Source organism: Neopelma chrysocephalum, unplaced genomic scaffold (assembly GCF_003984885.1).
Source record: "Neopelma chrysocephalum unplaced genomic scaffold, ASM398488v2 Primary Assembly neopelma1_43, whole genome shotgun sequence".
Taxonomy (NCBI): domain Eukaryota; kingdom Metazoa; phylum Chordata; class Aves; order Passeriformes; family Pipridae; genus Neopelma; species Neopelma chrysocephalum.
The window spans coordinates 5901342-5919337 of NW_020897702.1; the positions used below are offsets into that span (position 1 = coordinate 5901342).

A 17996-nucleotide genomic window follows, 5' to 3' on the forward strand; every position below is an offset into this window, starting at 1 on the left:
TTAAAAAAAGGATAGAAAGTTTTCTTTCTCACATAAGAAAAATGAGAATGTTCTTTAGGAGATAGAATTAACTATGGTTCCCACCTTTTGTTTCTTCAGGTTGTTTTGCAGGTGTGATAGAAGCCTTCTATCTTGTGCTAAGCTTCAATGCTTTGCTCCTTCTCTCTAAGGCCATTTGTGGGTGCTGTGGTTAATGTATATAATACTAAAGGGAAATCTTCTTTTTAATGTTCTATATTACTTGGTCAGACTTCTAATATGGTTTGTAATAATTTAGAGGCATCAAGCATTCAGAAATTACAATAATGGTAATATTAGGGATGGACTGACTAAAAGTAGACTTACACAAAGTGTCCTTAGAAAGGATGAGTTTCCATCATTAGACAGTTCTCTTGATAATGTGCAGTTTAAACAAAAAAAGGGGAAATTCTTTTTCATACTACAACCATCTCAAATATTGACAAAGTCAAAGCTGCCAAGTACTTTAAATACTTTTACCTTGCAATTATCTAGTTACTCACTGGTATTTTTCTTTTTTTTTCCTCTCTCCCTTAGCGTGAACGAACGTGATCATTTGTTAAAAAGGCTTGGCAGGAAAACTCCTCCGAGCCTTTTCCGTGCTCATTCTGTCCAGCAAAGTGTATCACGTAAGTAGCGGATCATGTATGCGTGTGTGTTTCACAGCAGTCAGTCCCAGATGAGTGAAGCAAAGGGTGATTATTTTTTAATTAAATTGTAGGTAGAGATAATCTAGCACAGAGGCTGAGCTTCCAAGCAAGACACATACATTTGGAAGTGGAATTAGTGTATTTGGCCGTAGGCAAGTGGAGCTCAAATGCAGTTAATTCCCCAGGAACCAATCAACAGGCCCAAATGACAAAACCCCAGTAAGCAGGTTCTCTAAAGGTAGAATGCTGATAGTCTTAAGGATACTGTAAAAACTCTGCATAAAATAAATGCTGTGATAGAGCCTAGCTTAGCTAGAAGTGGTTTCTGTATGAAAAATCATATTAGCTGTGGTTAGCTGAGAATAAAGCCTTGTTTCAGGAATGCCAGTTGGGATTCTGCATGTTGCTGATGAGGAAAGCCGTGGCTTGCAGAGCTGCCTCTCTCCTCTCCCTCTTTGGCCACTGCTGGGGGAAGAGTAGTAACATCACATCTCACTACTGCTGCTGTTTCGAATAAATTGCATTTCTTGTTGGTGTACAGGTCATCCATTTATTCATCTTCCTAGAGGAATAGACCTTGTATCTGCTGGACCTGATGAGTTTTTGTCAGTGTTAGAAGGGCTTCCACAGTATTAAAAATCATTGTTAACAGCTCTGTAGGCCAGATACACTGAAGGACCATGCTGTCTTGGGGGACTAGGTAGTCCAGTCAGCCCCTTGTATTGGTAAAATGCAGTCTCTCTTGTGGTTAAACTAGTGGTCAAAATATGCTCATCTTACTAAAGAAAACAGCCCCCCAGTGTGCAGTACTGCAGCACACAGGGCAAGGGGCAGGCACTCAGGATTTGAGTTTCGTATTGCCATTGCAGTGGGAAGTGACACCTCTGACTGAAAAATCACTGAAATCAAATCTCATTGCTAGCTGTGTCGTCTTCTGTAGCAGAACTGTTATGGTTCAGGTCATGGAGGCAGGGCTGGGATTTGAAAACCCAAATACCTGAGATATTCCTGTTTTCCACAGGGAATTTGACTAGAAGGGGTGGAACAGTGATGGATCTGATAGTCTTTGTCCTTCATAGATCTGTTGCAAGACCATCACTTTAAAGGGATATAGGGTCCTCAGCAGTCAATCCCATTGCTCCTGGGAAGAGAGGCTGGTGTGCGGAGCAGTCCTGTGGACCATATGTTTCTGCCAGTATTTAATCTTTTGTGTCAAGGAGCCGGGAATGCTGGTAGCAACACAGCTTTGGACATGCAAACATGCTCTTTGAGAAGATTGCAAAAGCTATGGTTGGCAGAAGAAATCTGTAAAATGCTTAAATCAATTGCTGTCAAAGTAGTCTGCTGTAAAGCCTTAACAGGGTACAGAAGAGAGATACACCAGAAGTGACTAGTCAGACTTAATATGTGCTTTTAGTCTCATAGAACACATCATTAGGTTATTAGTAGGTAAATAGCTGTTGCAAAAGAAAAATGATATCAAAATAAATCCTAGTTTGGATAACCAACTTTCCTATAAATGCAAATGATTAAGTGCTAAATGAGTCAGGCCAGTCAGGACAGGTTACAATCAGCAGTCTGTTTTTCACATGAACATAAATTTTGATTTTGAAACTGTTAGGACTGAAAGATGCTTTTTGTGGTGTATCCATGACTTCTGTCATCTCTTGTCAAATATTATTTTCCAGTGTTGCATAGCTGCTATATGTACAAGGCCATGTGAAATCCAGTGAACACGTGCTGTTTTCACAACCCTAAACTGTTTACTAAATGCTAGAAATCTTCAAAGCAAAGAGTTGATGAATAGGGCAGTAGCCTTGACATGCCAGACCAGTATCTTAAATCACGCTACAAGCGCTGTGTTTGAAATCTCGAATGGTTCATGTTTCTACCAGGCCCTAAGTTACTAGCCTGTGAAGACCAAAAATTGCTTGTGTGACTTCCGCTCTGAATCTGCCACTTGCATATAAAGCAGGAAAATGGTTAGTTTAGTTAGCACTGATGAGGGCTTAAGCAAATGAATTGCCTTAGTCCCAACAAGGAATGAAAATGGGATTAAATTTCCCCTAGCACAGATTGCGAAGATGCAGTACTAGTTTGAGAATCACTTTATTTTTGACAACAACCACTACCGAATGTTTTGAGATGAAGTAATACCTAAATAGCTTTGTTTCCAATCACATGGAAAGGAGAAAAATCTCATGGAGAGTTTCCAGGCTACTGCTAGTGGTCTGTGGTGGGAGGAAAGAGCTGACTGAGTTAAGTCTGCACAGCCCTGTGAGAAAAGCAGAAGCTCATTCTGTGTGTGTTTCATTAGCTCTCTGTTGGTAAGTCAGCCCCTCTACAGAAGCACTAGCACAGCACAAGACTTTCAGGCATGATTTGTGGATGGGGTGCTCCTGTATGGCACCAGGCTCTTGTGGATCCAGCCCTCAAAGTGGGTAGCAGAACCACACAGACAGTGCCATGTCAGTGCTGTACAAAAGTGCCAGCCAGGATTAGTCTCTTAAATGCTTCCCTCCCTAAAGAGACTGTCTCAGAGTGGCTGCCTTGGAGAGTAGGCCCAGTTTAGTAACCCCTGGAAGGGCATGCCCTTAAAGTAAAACCTTCATGGCTGTTTTTCTTGCTCTGACTTTGTTTTGTGTGTTCCTGAGTTGTGTAGAGCTGTGAGAAGCATGAAAGAAATCTTTCTACTAGCTTGTACTATCAAAAATTATGTGGTTTCTTTGTACCAGTGTAATGTCTGGGAAGTTTACTTTAAAAAAAAAAAGTGAAGCTCCCGTTTGGATGGCATTGTCATGAGACTTTAGTGGAAGAGTTTTATGTGGTTGTCAAGCCCATGTGCTAACATAAAACCATCTTAGTGGAATCATGGAGGCAGCAATGACGATGCTGGCACCCAGGCTTGGTCTGTCTCCTGGCAAAGGTGTCTGGTGGAATCGGGAATTCCTTGATGCCGTCTGCTTTCTGAAACCTCTTAAAATTGAGCAGGAAATGTTACCAGGCTCCTCCCAGATGTGTCTTTGGACCCTTCCCTTTAGCTTGCTGTAGGGTTCACACTTGAAGGAACAAGCAATAATGACTTGCAAAAGCTCTCCCTCAGAGGGTTTGCTGGCAATGAGGTTTTCTCCAGGTCTCCATCCAAATCTGTGTCTTTTTTTTACTGTGACTTTTTGAAAGTAGCACCTCCTTTAGAGAAGCTCTGTAGATTCAGAAGATGCCTCTGACCTCCCCTTTCTTTCTGTGTGACTGACCTGTATCACCTGTGCCTCCAGTCCCTCACCAGCAGGATGGGAGGAGTGATGTTCCTTTCTTGCTCAGGTACCCTCAGACCTGTCCATCCATAAGGAAAGTCCCACAACATCTCTCTAGTGCAGTTTCCCTCCTGTAATATCCCTGGCAGTGTTAGTTATCATTTGTCTCAGCATGCTCTTTAAAAATAGATCTGAATCCCACTTCCATTAAAGCACAGCTTTGGCAGAGCTCCCCCTGAAATGCCAATAGCTGTGCCTGAATGAGGATTACTGCACTTGGCCCAGATTTCCTGTGCTAGCAAAGAAAATCCCTCTTCCTTTGACAGAATATGGTGATTGCATAGAGAAAATCTGAACACAGAGCATATGGTTTGCACCTTATTAATCAATGGAGAAAAAGCACCTGTCATCTGAGGTTCATTTCACAGTATGGGAGCTGACAAATAATAAATAATAATAATATGTTCTTGCTGAGGGCTCTAATCCCACTATTTATTCACCACTAGCAGACACCTTCTTCCTCTCACTTTTCTGCTGGTGCATTTTGATTTGAAAAAGAAAGGGGTAGCTACTTGAGATGTTTTTAGACTCCTTTTCCTCTTATCTTGCATGTGTTTGAAATATAATCTGAATTCTGTATTTTTTCCAAGCTACATGTTTGTTGATGTTAAGTGGAGTTTCAATCTTCTAAAATCAACTTAAGAAAAAGAAGTAGGAATAATTAGTTTAGAATTGATGCTGTGGCATCTGACTCTATTTTCTACATGCAAATATCAGTAGATTAGTATCTGGGATGAAAGAGATGGGGTCATTTGTCAGGAATTACTCTTCAGTCCTTTAGAAAACACAGGCACAGTTTATCAGCAGAGAAATTAATGATTTCTGGAAGCATTAGTCAAACTATTCAAGATTTTAAGCAGCTCTCCCTTTCCCAGGTTAAGTGGAAGTGGGTTGCTGGAGAAGTCAAAGCTGAGTTAGCATTCACTGTTTAATTGGTAAATGTGAACTGTGACATCACAGCAAATACCCTTAAAAACTGTGCAGAACCAGACATTTGGCCTGAGAGAGATTTGGCTGGTCAACTGATACCCTAACGTTGATTTTTCTTATGTCAGAGATATTTTTGCAACCTAAGAAGCAACATTTACTAAAAGAGGGTTTGGTTGTTTATTTTTTAAGTCCCTCCCATCCTTACCAACTGCTAAAAAATTATAGTGGATTTGAATTTGGGCATTTTTCTCCAAAGGCAAACAAAAGGGGGCATTTTTATACTTGGACTATACTAAACCATAATACCACAGCATGTATGAAATAGTGAACTGCTGCAGCAGGCAAAGGTTCTGATGGGCTGCCAGTGAAAGTTGCCCTTTTACCGGTTGGCCTAAAGAAATCCTGAGACAGACACTTTGGGTGTATCAGAGGAGAGTGGAAGGAGTAGAAGGCCTCGAAAATAAATCCCTGAAGTGACTAGACCTGTAGGCGGTCCTTCTGTGGAGAGATTTTCTGGAATAAAAAGACCACCCTGGACCCTTTCTTGGTCCTGGTCTTGGAAGTTGTTGCAGATGAGTATGCTGTTGAGCTTCCACAAGTTGCTGTCTGTGTTCAAGGCACATGCATGAACAGCATCACACAGACCAGAATAGCCATTGCAGTAAACAGGAAAAGAGTGTGTTAAATTAGAAACCTACTGGGAGACTAGATTCTGATCTACTAATAGAATATCGAAGCTTTAAGAAAACCCAACAGGATGCTTTTAAAATTGAATAGGTTGTCTGATAATATCTGGTACTAATGAAACCTTAGATTTGATGAGAATGTGAATCTCCTCTTAACAAGTGAGCCCCATTGACAGATATTCAAAAGTGCACCTTTTCTCCATTAATAGAAAGTCTCTGAGTACAAAGATCCTTCCTCCTGTGACAGCCATGAGTGTGTTGTGCCCAGAAAGCTCCAAAGAAATGTGCTCCTTCCTTGGGCTGCTGCAGGACAGCTGAACAATGAGGGCATTGTTCCCAGGGCAGGCTTATAGGTGTGGTTTTAAAACTAGAGTTGGGGGAAAAGTTCAAACTTCCGGAAAGTTCCCTAGTAACTGGCAGATGGAAACTTTCATTGTTTTTGGATGGGGTCTAAAAATAGTGGAAACGTAGAGCTGCTTGGGGAGTGTGGATGTGGAATCAAAATGTGTGCATTTTGATTCCACAAGGCACAGTAAGCTGCCTACACAGCTTGAAGTTCAATTTTAATTGTAAAGTGAATAGAAAAATATAATATGAACTCATCTTCCTGTGTGGAGATCTACAGGAAAGTTTTAAATGAACTGCCAAATGTTGAGCTTCAACTAAGTAGGTGATGTGCAAGGGTCACAGTCTTTCCCATGACATACACACAAAACTCTCGTTGCTGGTATTTCAGGATGGATGAAGAACATGAAGATGTAAGGATACCCCTGGTACTCTTAACCACTGATTGTAGCCTGAAATTTTTTTGTCATGTTAAGGTGTTTTCTACTGGTGTGAGAGTGGTGAAGCTCTTTCTTTGACTGCCTTTTGCATTGGCATTGTGGAGTGATTGGGGTGCCTGGCTGTTTACAGGCCTGTGCTAGCACAGGAAATAAGCAGGAAGATACCTGAGGCTGATGGTCTTCACACACTTGTGTGGTCAGTGCTGTATTTGCAGTAGGCACAGCAATGGAAGACTTCACTGGATGATCTTACTGGATAAGTAAATACAGGAAAGCCATCTCAATGTAAATATCAGGTTATGGGTCATGGGCTTCAGTCTTCAGGGCTTAAGCTTACAGTCTTTGACTAAGTTGACTTTCCATTGAGAATTTAGCCAAAAAAGCTAACAGGATGCTGGCCCTTAACATGGAAGAAACCCACTGGAGGTATTTGTTTAAGTGTCAATCCACCCCTTTTTAAATGAAAGCCTCTTTTATAAGTAGTATTTCCTTTGCAATGATCCAGCATGGACGTACTTTTTTCCAAAAGACTGTTTGCACTTCGTGAACCTTCAACTAGAGGCAGGAAAAACCAACCTGTGCCTCTGTAGGGGTATGTATATTGGCATGGAATTGCTCAGGGAAAATAAAATGGGACACTGGGATGATCAGTCATGTAATCAAATCAAGGTTCATGCTGTCCTGCAATCGCTCCAAGAGGAAGATGTGACTGGAGTGATGTATTTCTGTTTGAATCCCCTCCACTTACTGGCAAAGATTTCTTGCTGTACTTGTGATTCAGGTCAGCTAACCTCTCCTGCTAAGGGAGCGTGCCTTCTGCCTTAAGAGCTTGAATCTACAGTGGAATCCCAGTGGCTTCAGAGGGGACATTTACCTGCATTCTGTGAGAGAAGAGAAAACCCTACACGTTATCTAGTGGTCAATCGTAGTGTTGCGGGACTCTCTTCTCAACAGCTTACTGCTGTACAGGAGTTGCTGACCACCCTCCCTTTACAGGCATCAGCCAGAGAAAAGATCTAGGACTGCTTGAGCATCTGTGCTTGAGTCACATGGTCCCAACTTGGTTGTTAAGGTGAAGATTTAACAAGCCTCACAGGATACAGTTAATTTCTGGTCTTCTGAGCTGCTTCTGGCTACCAGCATTGGTCACTTGCTTCAAAGAAGGCTGCATTCAGGCCCATGGGGAGCAAGTCTAGTCTATAGCAGCAAGCTTCTTGGGAGCCTCATATCCCTCCTGTCTTAAGAGGGTGTTCAGCCCTGTGTGCCTTTCTGTCACACAGACCCTCTGTGTTGTGCTCCAGCCTTACCTCAGTACCTGGTGTAGGGGGAGAATTAAGGGAGGACTTCTGAAAGGCATTTGATAGGTCTCTGGGTAGTAACTGGGATGTGTCCTTATCTGATCATGTATTTTTTAGCCTGGGATAAATCTCAGGCAGGATTTGAGAATTCTCAAGCTCCTGCTTCCAGAGCTCCTCAGGGGAGATGGAGTGTTGCCCATGGAGAGTTAGCCATGGTTTAATTCTTGGATTCTCCCAAGTCTTGCCTGCTTTTCTACTACCAAGCATTATCTGGTTATGTGTAGCCTGTGACTTTCCTATTTCTTTGTTTTTGTAACTATGCTAATCTGCCCTTCTTATCCTTTATGATTACCCATTTACACCTGAAAACCATGTTTCCTTGGCATCACAAAGTCTGTTGTACTTTGCTATAGTTTTTAATTCAGAATTTTCTGTAGGGTCCTGTCTGCAAGTCTGTCTGGTGTTTCACCAGGTAGGCCCATTAGCTTTTGTGACTGTTTTACCAGTGTTGTGGTGTTTTGCAGATGATGTCAGAAATGTCACTTGCCTTGTCCACAGTACTTTAAAAGAAATCATGCGCATGGTTATTTTCATCAGAGTAATTTCTAGGGAGACCAAAGGATTGTGCTAGCTAGCAGGATTAACAAAATAAAGACCTCCAGAATATGTTTGTTTGCTCTATGCAAAATATGGATGAATGGAGTTAAGAGGAGGATGTGACAAAGATCCAGTTGCAGGCTAGACATTTCCATGTTTCTCCAGAGGAACTGCTGATATCAAGCAAACTGTAGAGGAGTCGAGCTGAAATGCAGATCTCTGTTTCTCTCTAAAGTCTTTAAAGAAGCTCTGCCACTGTAGGAGTACACATGTGTTCAAATCAATCTGTAGCTTTCAAGGCTAACACAGAGGGAGTCGCTGACTGTATCAATTAACTGGTCTGGGGAGGGGAGCAGCAGGATGAAGCTGGCAGCAGTCATCCTTTCTATGCCATGTGGGCAATGCTGTGCGCAGCTGTAAGCATCAGAAGCGCAGCACAGAAATTAAGATGGTTGCAGTCTCAATCATGTAACTTTAGTAATGCCTAAAACTGTTTCTAAAAATGGGCTGTGCCCTTGAGCTCTACTCCAGTGATTTATTTTTTTCTCTTCCTTTGCTTTTTCAGATGGGTATGCATTTTCTCAAGAAGAACACGGTGTTGTTTCCCAGTCGCAAGTTGTTCGATCCTACGATACAACCAAAAGGAGAACAGAAATAGAATAAATGGTTTTTACTTGATGGGTGGTGGGAATAATGGAATTTGGATCAATGCATCCACTGTTAACACATTCTTGACTAGAATTGGTGGCAGCAGTCAGAACACCAGAGAACTCATTTCTGTGGCCTTAGCCAACAAGTTTCTGTATTCTCCCTGCAAACCTTGAGTACAAAATGTGGGGGGAAATCATTGTTTGACTTCAGTTGCAAAGCTCTGCCTAAAGTTTTGTTTATGTTGTTATGAAGCATTTGACTGTGCTATGTGAGGTGTGAAATTAAAAACAATGTTTTACCACTATTTAAAACATCAGCATAAGGTTGTTCTGGGAGAAAAGCAGAAAATTTATGTTCCATGAGAAACAAGCCTTTGCTTAATTGGAATGGGGTGCTGAGATTTCCTGTTTTGTTACACACAGACCAAGTGCACATGACTGCATGCAGACTTTACTCCTTCTGGTATTCACTGTTTACTAATTTGGCTGAAATTTTTAACAGATCATTTGGTGTAAAATTTTTGATTGCAACACAGTTTGTAGCTAAAAATGCTTATTTGCCTTCTTATGACAGAATAACACAAGATAGCAAACAATTACTTAGAATATTTCATGCCCCCTTACACAATTTATTAGGGATCTGTCTTAGCTTTCTGAAACCCAATTAATAGCTTACTTACAAAGCCAGGATGTGGAAGTCAGAGAGCTTGGCAGGGCAGCTGTCTTGAGTGCATGGCATTGTACACAAAGATTAACTCAAATAGGTGCCTCCTCCTAACGCTTCATGATGTATTTGGATGTGCACTTCAAATGTAGCTAGGGATTTCCCTCCATAATTCCATTCCCACTTTAATAGTAGAACAAAACAGCGAGAACTTTAAAGGTACAATCTTGTCAGGTATGTTGATACGGAAGATATGCATCCACACAGGAGGCTGATGCTGTAACCCTAAAGAAGCATTTCCCTGACCAGGTAGGACAGGTTTGCGAAGAAAAGTTAGGAAGGGTTTACACACGTGTGCACACACATGTACACAAACAGAGCTGGTCATTGTGAAGAGAAGACCTGCTGTTTGTTTGTTCAGCCAAACCAGTCCCTCTTCTAGATCTGATCCATCAACAGGCTTCCCAGGCTTCAGACCTGTGAGCCCTGGAAGAAATGCTGGCTCCATGGCCTTGCTGTGCCAGTGGGACAGGCGTGCTGCTGCATAGATTGGAATTTGGAGGGGAAAAAAAAAAAAGGCAAAAACTGGCGCATAAGTTAAAGCTGAAAGAGCTCTTAGAAAGCTTATGCTGTCCTCCAGACAAGTTCTATTAATTTTAGTCCCCAAGCCATGTTTCTGAATAGTATAAAGTAAATACTGCTGTGTTTAAGCCAAGTTTTGTGGTTAATGTATATACTACATCTATGTATTTAGAAAGTTGGCATTGTTTTTTGCCCTATTGACCGTCATCCAGGTTTTTTTACTGATTTAAATATATCCAAAAGCAATTTGAATATGAATATTTATGTTTAGAAAGGGAAAGGAAAGCACCAGACTGGCCAACTGGCTTAATCTTCCTTAAGGGTTGTGAGTAAATGCCAGTGCTCAAGTGTCATAATTCAATTCCCAGTGCCACCTCAAAGGCTCAGAGTCCTCTTCCATGTTAAAAAAGGCAAATTTTGCTCCTGCAGCACCAGTCAGGATTGGTCTTGGATTAAGTTGATGGCACAGAGGAAAAAGTCATCACCTTCTTTCTGCAGTGCTAATGAGACAATTATGCAGTAGGGGAAACATGCAAATAATTTTGCCATAGGCATGAATGTCAAGGGGCCAAGTGTGGATGTGTGTATTTTCTGGGAGATAAATTTTGTTTAAAGGCACGAATACTAGTGCAGAGAATAAATAAGAGGAGAGTAAACCTGATCCCAGGAGCTTCTAAATCTTAATGCTGATATAACCTGTTAAACACTTCCTTTTATTTAGAACCCAAATCTATTTAGGAAATCTGTGGTGTAAGCCATTCCTCAGAACTGCTAATTGTTTCTTCCTTTTGTAAAAACACAAGGAAAATTAACTTCCCACCAAGACAAAATAAGATCAGCTTAGTCTTTGTACTCTAAGCCACACACCAAACATTGGTATGTAAACAATTTGGAGGCTTTTCATGAGGCTGCAGAAAGAAACTTTTAAAAGCCTCTGGATAATGAAGAAGGGCAAGTAAACGTGTTGAGCAGAGAATAGAACGGATCCTGGAGTCTTTTCTGTTCTTAACTTACTGCAACAAATTTTACAGAACATAATGGGAAATGCTGGGGAGGAGAAGCTGTCATCTGATGTGATTTATTTTATTAGCGCAGACTATGGGCTGTATCATTTTGACCTCCCTGTAAATTGAGGTCAGTGTGTGTCACAAACACAGACCCTCCCCAGAGTGAATGGTGGCTTAGACTGAGGTACGTGTGTTGGTTGTCAGCTCAATGGGAATTGCACATGGGATTTGTCACAGGGCTATACAGTATGTGACGCTGGGGCTAGTGGGTCAGACTTTATCATCACTGTAAGGCCTAATCTCTAGCTGAGTTAATTCTGTAGAACCCACCCAGGTCAAGACCTGGCATTCTTCTTGTTCTTTGGAGTCATTATGGGAATTAATGTATTGTAATATGCTGTAGACTGGCTGTTGGAGTTGCTTGTCTTCATGAACAATGATGAGGTGTATTCCAGCAAAAGGAGAATGGCAGCTGCTCTGCATCAACAGAATTCCTTGTTCATTAAGGCAAATGCATGTAGCAGTAACAGCAGCCTTTGAAAGCACTGTGTGAAAGTGTTATCAACTAGACAGGGTATCGGAGCAGAAGGAATGGGAGATTTCTGCATTACCGTCCGGGCTTAACTACCTAGGGTTGATCAGAAAAGGATTTCCTGGGCAGCTTTCTGCACTGACCAAAAGGAGGTGGGTTTGAATATTCAGAAGGGAGTGGTGATTTACCTAAATTAAACATGGATCTGGTTGCTGCTTTTTGTAACACTGGAATCACTGCTTGCATAGAAACTGCTGTTCCTTTAATGATTGCCTAGTAGCAAATTGAAGCTGGTGAGTGGGAGCCTGAGCTAAGCACTGCTGAGAAGTCTGTTGACATTTTCTTTTCCTTGACAGGGCTTCAGGTCTTGCTGTAGGGAGCTAGCATGGGAAGTCAGTAATAACTTCTCAAGGAGAAATGGCGAAAAACCAATAAAAGTATCTAGGTCAAACTAAGCTGCTAATGTATCTAAAAATGTGTGTAGAGTTAACATGAACTATATGGGCTGTAAATTGAGATAACAGTCAAGCCTCGTTAATCTGTGCTTCACTAGACCACACGCCTCTCAGTGCATGCCAAAACTGTGCAGTCCCCTGCCTCAGCCAGCAGCTAATAGCAGATGCTGCAGGGAAGTCTCCTCTTACCAAGATTACATTATTTTTACAGCATGTAATGGAGTGTGTTTGCTGGGAGACAGTCATAATAATAAAGTCATAAATAAGGAAGCTCAGGTGGACCAGAATATGTGAAATGTAGGGAATGTGACGTAGTCAGTGTCCACACTGGGTGCAACTTGGCCCTGTATGGAGAACCCAAGAGCTTGGGAGGTGCATGGACCTTACGCCGTCCCTGTCCTGCAAGCTTATTTTGTCCTTTTGGGCTAGTTCACTAAATCTGCTGTTTCACATTGCCTCCAGTCATCAGTGAAAGCTAGTGATGTCCTATTTACATTGTCCCTTGGTTTTGTAAAAAATTACTTAATTTCATCTTTAAATGCTCTGACTGTACTTCTGGTATTACACCTCACAGCTCAAGTTTGAAGCAGAGCAACCCTTCAGTGGCTGTTTGCCCCCAAGAAGCACTTCAGATTTGTCAGGTTTCTCATAGTGTTAAGCACTGAGGATAAGTTTACCTTAGTTTTGGATCCACCCAGTATCAATGTGTTAAACTTCAATCAGTTTGCAGGAAAGCTCTTTGTGTCTTGTTGAGTCTAAAAAGAAACAGTGATGGTATGAAATATCTGAGGGGTCAGAGAGGAGAATTTGTGCTATACCTGATGGGTCTGGGTAGCAGTTTGCTTCTGCTTCTGAAACACAGCACTGACCCTGCATGTTCCTCAGTGTCTAGACAGTTGGACTCCTTCTGTCCTGTCAGTAAGGACCCTTTTACTCATTTCTTCCAGTCTGACTATGCTGCAGCTCTGTGCCTCCTCGAGAATGCTGAGCACCAAGTAGATCCAGACCCTTGTCCCTATCTTGTACCTGCAGGGTCCCCTGGGCACAACCCTGAGACTGTCCAGCAGGCAGCTCTTAGAGGCACAGCTAAAGTGCCTATCAAATGAGGTTTGAATTCAAATCCAAGTGTTGTTCCTAGCCATAATTCATAACTGTCCCTCCACGCTGCTCAGGAGGTCATGAATCTGATGGCTGGACTTGTACACAGCCCACTCTCATCCCACCAGTCAGGCCCTGTGTGAGCAATCATGTCACTGGGCAAGTGAGTTGACAGACAGTGATGCTTCTCTTTGGCATGTTGCTTATCTGCAGACATGTCACCGTTCCTCAGAAGCTCTCTGTGCAGGAGATCCTGTTTTGAAGTGTGGCTCTCCAGGCCGGCTGAGAGGGGCAGCCACAGGGAGCTGACTGTTCCACAGCATGGTAGCATAGTTGTTTTTGTATCATAGACAGCCACCGGTGGGACTCTGCTAGCAGCAGCAGGGGTAAAATGAGCTGTTCCAGGAGCATAGCCCCTGCTTCCTTGGAAGTTACCTGTTAGTGCTGGTGAGTTGAGGCCTTTGACATGACCCGAGCTTTCAGAGAGGCAGTTTCTTTCTGGAGCTTATTCTTCCAGGTGCTGAGCTTTCTGGGTTGGTGAAACTATACACACTGATTTTTTTCTTAAAGCTGGGGGGTTGGGGCAAATCTTGTAGGCTTGATAACAGTTAATACAACTCTATTCCCATTTTATTTTTCCTAGTCTTAGAATATTGCTTATACTGACTTCTCAAAACTGAATAACTCCAGGAAGGAAGGAGCTCAGATCTCTCATCTTCAGTATCCTATAGACACCCAAGAGAGCCTTCACCACCTTTCAGCATCTGTGACCAGAGCTGTGTGTCTGGAGAAGGCCACAGGACAGGTCAGTACAATAGGAGACATCAAAATAAGTCCATATGGGTACAGAAAATAACTCTTTCTGTACCTTTTCCATATGTCGCAGTAAGATTAATGGAGGATTTGAGCTTTGTTGGCAAATGAAAACCAGAAAATGCCCTGTGCTGCTTGGCCCCACAAGTGAATCCCAAAGGTGATCACTTCTCCGTGACCTGCAGAAAGCCCTGACAGCCTGATTGAGTTTATCTGGCCAGGAATGTGCTCTCGGATTGGCTGTCTGGAGAGGTGAAGGTACTGGGAAACAGAATAACTTGGCCAAGACCACTGCTGCTGTTAGAGGTTAGAGAAGGGAGGGATTCCTCAGGCTTCCCTGAAGAGCTGTGGTAAAGCTTTCTTTGGTTCCTTCCTGAAGCTGAGTTTCTCTGGTACCAAGCTGAGTCCTGGGCTTGGAAAAAGGAAACGTGTCCCTGCCAGAAGTGCCCTCTGCTTAGCATACTTTGGCTCTAGTGGGTTGTTTCATGGGTTATGAGAGATTGCTAAAGTGTTTCCCAGCTACTGTTTTCCTCATGGACACAGCAGAACTGAGCACTGAAATTATGACTGAGAATCCTTCATTAAGAGTTAATGGGACTTCTTAGGTGTTGCTCCTGGGCAGGTTCCTGTCCCTCAGGCCGGTGCAAGGGACTTGTTAATCTGGAGACCTGGATCTTTTTGTGATAGAGTGTGAAGCCTAGAAGTTGTTTCATTTGGATTCATGGCCTGCTCATTTGTGGTGTGGACAGAAGGTAAAGCAGCTGAGTACTGGTGCTTATCCAAAGGCTACCTTTATATATGAAGGTGAGACAAGTTCTCCTGAAGTCTGCCACAAGGGGTTCATTCTCCTTCAGCATCTCTGTAGCTACTAAAGAGAAATAGAAGTGGGAAAATGACAAATTCTGTGTGATCAAGGCCAGCTCTGGGCAGTCAAACAGAGGTCTAATGATGAAGAAAAGTCTAATACATTGCCAAATTGTCCCTATGCATAGCTGGAAGGTCAGCACCTTTGTAATTATGGAGTGATGAAGCCAAGGGAAAAAGCCAACATTAACAGAAAGACATGATTATTTTAAATTCTAACTACCTTACTGGGTGGCTTCCCTGCGAAGATGTTCCAGATGTCATCTTGGCATAAATTAATCAATTTCAAAACATCTGCAGGGCTTCTTAGGAAACATGGAGTTTACCAGACCATGCATATGCTCTCCTTTGCCCTTCTGGTTGATATTTTGATTCAGAAAGGGAATGAGGGTACTTGCTTTTCTTACGGTCAAGACCTCACAGATTGGGAAGTTGCTCAAAGTTGTTTCTAAACTCTTTAAAAAAAAAAAAAGAAAGGACTCCAGATATACAGCAATGAGGCAGCCAAGCCCTCTGGGACTGTGTGCATGTGTGTGTTGGAAGAACTGTCTGATTTGAAAACCTCCCCCTGTCCCTCCTCCTGCCCCCAAAGTGCAGCCTATTGCACTGGGAGGTCAAATATTCAGCGTCTTGAGTGACAGAATCTTAACAGCATCTTTTTCATCAGCGAACCAAGTCATGTGCCCACTTGTCTGTCATATCTGTACTCAAATTGCTTAAATATTGTTTCAGATGGGGACGTTTTAATCTGGATATGCAGAGAGGAGTGATGCTGTGGGGGAATGTTTAATTGGCTCCCAGCAGAGCAGCAGTGGTGTGTGGGTTTTTTCCTCTAGAAGTGTTACCATTTTCAGGTCCTATTAATGTCCTTTGGTAGTTTAAATACAGCATCGCATTACAGTGGAGTTTGTTTCCCTTCCAGACTGAATACAAATGAAGGTCATTTACTTGTATTTTTAGAAGGTTCAAAAAACTTAGACAATTTGTAGCTTTGAACAGCATTGTTGACTGTTGTACGTCTGCACAAAAATATTTCCAATAAACCTTTTATTAAAGCAATCCAGTGGACCAAGGCTTGTTTGTTTTATCCCCCCACAAGATTTGACGCAAGAGTTCAATGCTAAATGTATTTGAGATTTAGCCTGAAAAGCTGGTGAATGGATTATTTAAATTTTTTTCATGGCCTTTTGGGTGTGTTTTAAGGGCCTGCTTGTTAGTGCCTAGGACAAGGCTTGAGTTCCTTTAATGGGTCTCAAATCAGGCCCCAAAGCAAGACTAATATGGCAAAATAAGAATGGTTCTGCTGAGCTTACAGCAGGTGCATGGTATTTGAATACGATCTCCAGGGTGAAAACCATCTTCTTATATAAGCTAGATGGAGAGAGATTCTCCAATAAATGACACACTCAATCTCACCAAGGCTTCACCAAAATAAACCTTGGAAGTCTTTTGTCCCAGCTAAGTCATATAGACACAGTAGAGGAAAATTAAGCCCTAAAACCTCCTTTGCCTCCTTACTTGCAGCTAAATTTGCAAGAGGCTTTTTTATTACTGGGCTTGCACGCTCTTGTGTTGGAGGGGGGAGCATGGTGTGATGATGCAGAGAGATGTGAGGTGAGGTAAGACTGTGGCAGACTAGTTTCCTCCAAACTATCCTGAGCACAGGGGCAGGATCTCTCCTGCTTCTGCCTGCTCAGGAATATCACACCTACTCTCTGTTGGTGGTGCTTGGCTGATGCTGCTGAGCTCGCTCATGTTACCATACCTGGAGAAGTAACTCTCAAGCTCACTTGCCTCAAGCAAGACTGACAGCATGAAGCACCACACAAAGGCTCTCGTTTCCCCAGCAGCACTGCATCCATATGCTCTAGGGGACACAAGCTGTGATCCTCTCTACTACAATATATTCTTTCCATTTAACAAATATTTTTTTCATAGTGAGCTGTGAATCACATTGTCCCTTGTGCTGGACCTGCTGGGAAGTGAGGGGGCTGGAACACCAGAAAGCCTCAGCAGCTCAGCTGGGTGAGCCTGGGCCATAAGACCTGAGGGCACAGCCAGCTGAAGCACAGCATCACCCCTCCTGAAGAAAGCCACCAGGCTGCACAGACTCGGGAGGGGAAATGCAAGTAACGGCTGAAGATAAATTTGCAGAAAATGCTAGCCTTACCTGATTTTTTGGTGACCACGGGGAACATGCATTATAAGATCCCTATAGAAAGTAAAAGTCTATGAGCTTTAACAAATAGATCTTTTTGTCCAAATATTATTAGATGCTGGAGTTAAACAGATTTTATCAGGAGCAAAATGCATATTTATATACAGTCTGGCTAAAACTTTCCCTCCTTAGGGTGCTATAACTTGATGAATAGGTTGTTTCCTTATAGATTGCCAACAACCACTTTTAAGAGCATAGAGAGACTTTTTTAAAACAAGTTTCTGGTTTTTTTTAAATTAGGAAACAAAAAGATGTAAGCCAAATTTCCCCTCTTCCCTTTACAAGTCATTGCTTGAGCACATTTCAAAACACTTTTATCCCAAAAGCCAGAACTAGTATATGCTTTTCCTTTGCAGAGAAATAGAGAGTGATGAACTCTGTGTGTATCCCTGTTGTGCTGCAGTAAATGCTTGCTCCTTCTCTGGGCCTCTGCAGCAGCAGTCCAGCCTGCAAGCATGTAGCAGCAGGAAGTGCACTGTATGTAAAAGCTTCTCACACATCTGGGCAATCAATTACACCAAAGTAAAATAGATAATAAACTTACATAAGCTTTATTCAGTTGGTGGTGGGAGAATTCGATGCCTAGCCAACTGCTCCCTGCACTGTCGTCTCTTGTACAGCACACGAAAAGGGAAATGATTCTCAGAATTGTTAAATGTAATGGATTGCTCCTTAAACCCCTTATTAGATATATTAGTTGACTAATCACCTCAGAGACTTTCCCTCTTAACAGTTTGACAGGCAAGATTGTGAGAGAGTCTAGTGCTCATGTCCCAGAGCCAAATATTTGTTGGAGCAGCTGCTAAGTGTTGATGGCACTCTTGGGTGCCTCATA

The 17996-nt window shown here is 42.4% G+C and overlaps 1 protein-coding gene across 6 annotated transcripts in view; it reads left to right on the forward strand.

The window, feature by feature from the left end:
• The window catches only part of ATP8A2 (ATPase phospholipid transporting 8A2), a 329286-nt gene extending 313284 nt beyond the window's left edge, over positions 1-16002 (forward strand). For all 6 annotated transcript variants that reach the window (XM_027677856.1, XM_027677860.1, XM_027677858.1 and 3 more), the window contains 2 exons: positions 556-647; positions 8844-16002. In XM_027677856.1, the coding sequence (XP_027533657.1) occupies positions 556-647; positions 8844-8941 (190 nt within the window). In that variant the 3' untranslated portion in view covers positions 8942-16002. The remainder of the gene's footprint in view (positions 1-555; positions 648-8843) is intronic.
• Positions 16003-17996: the final 1994 nt, after the last annotated feature.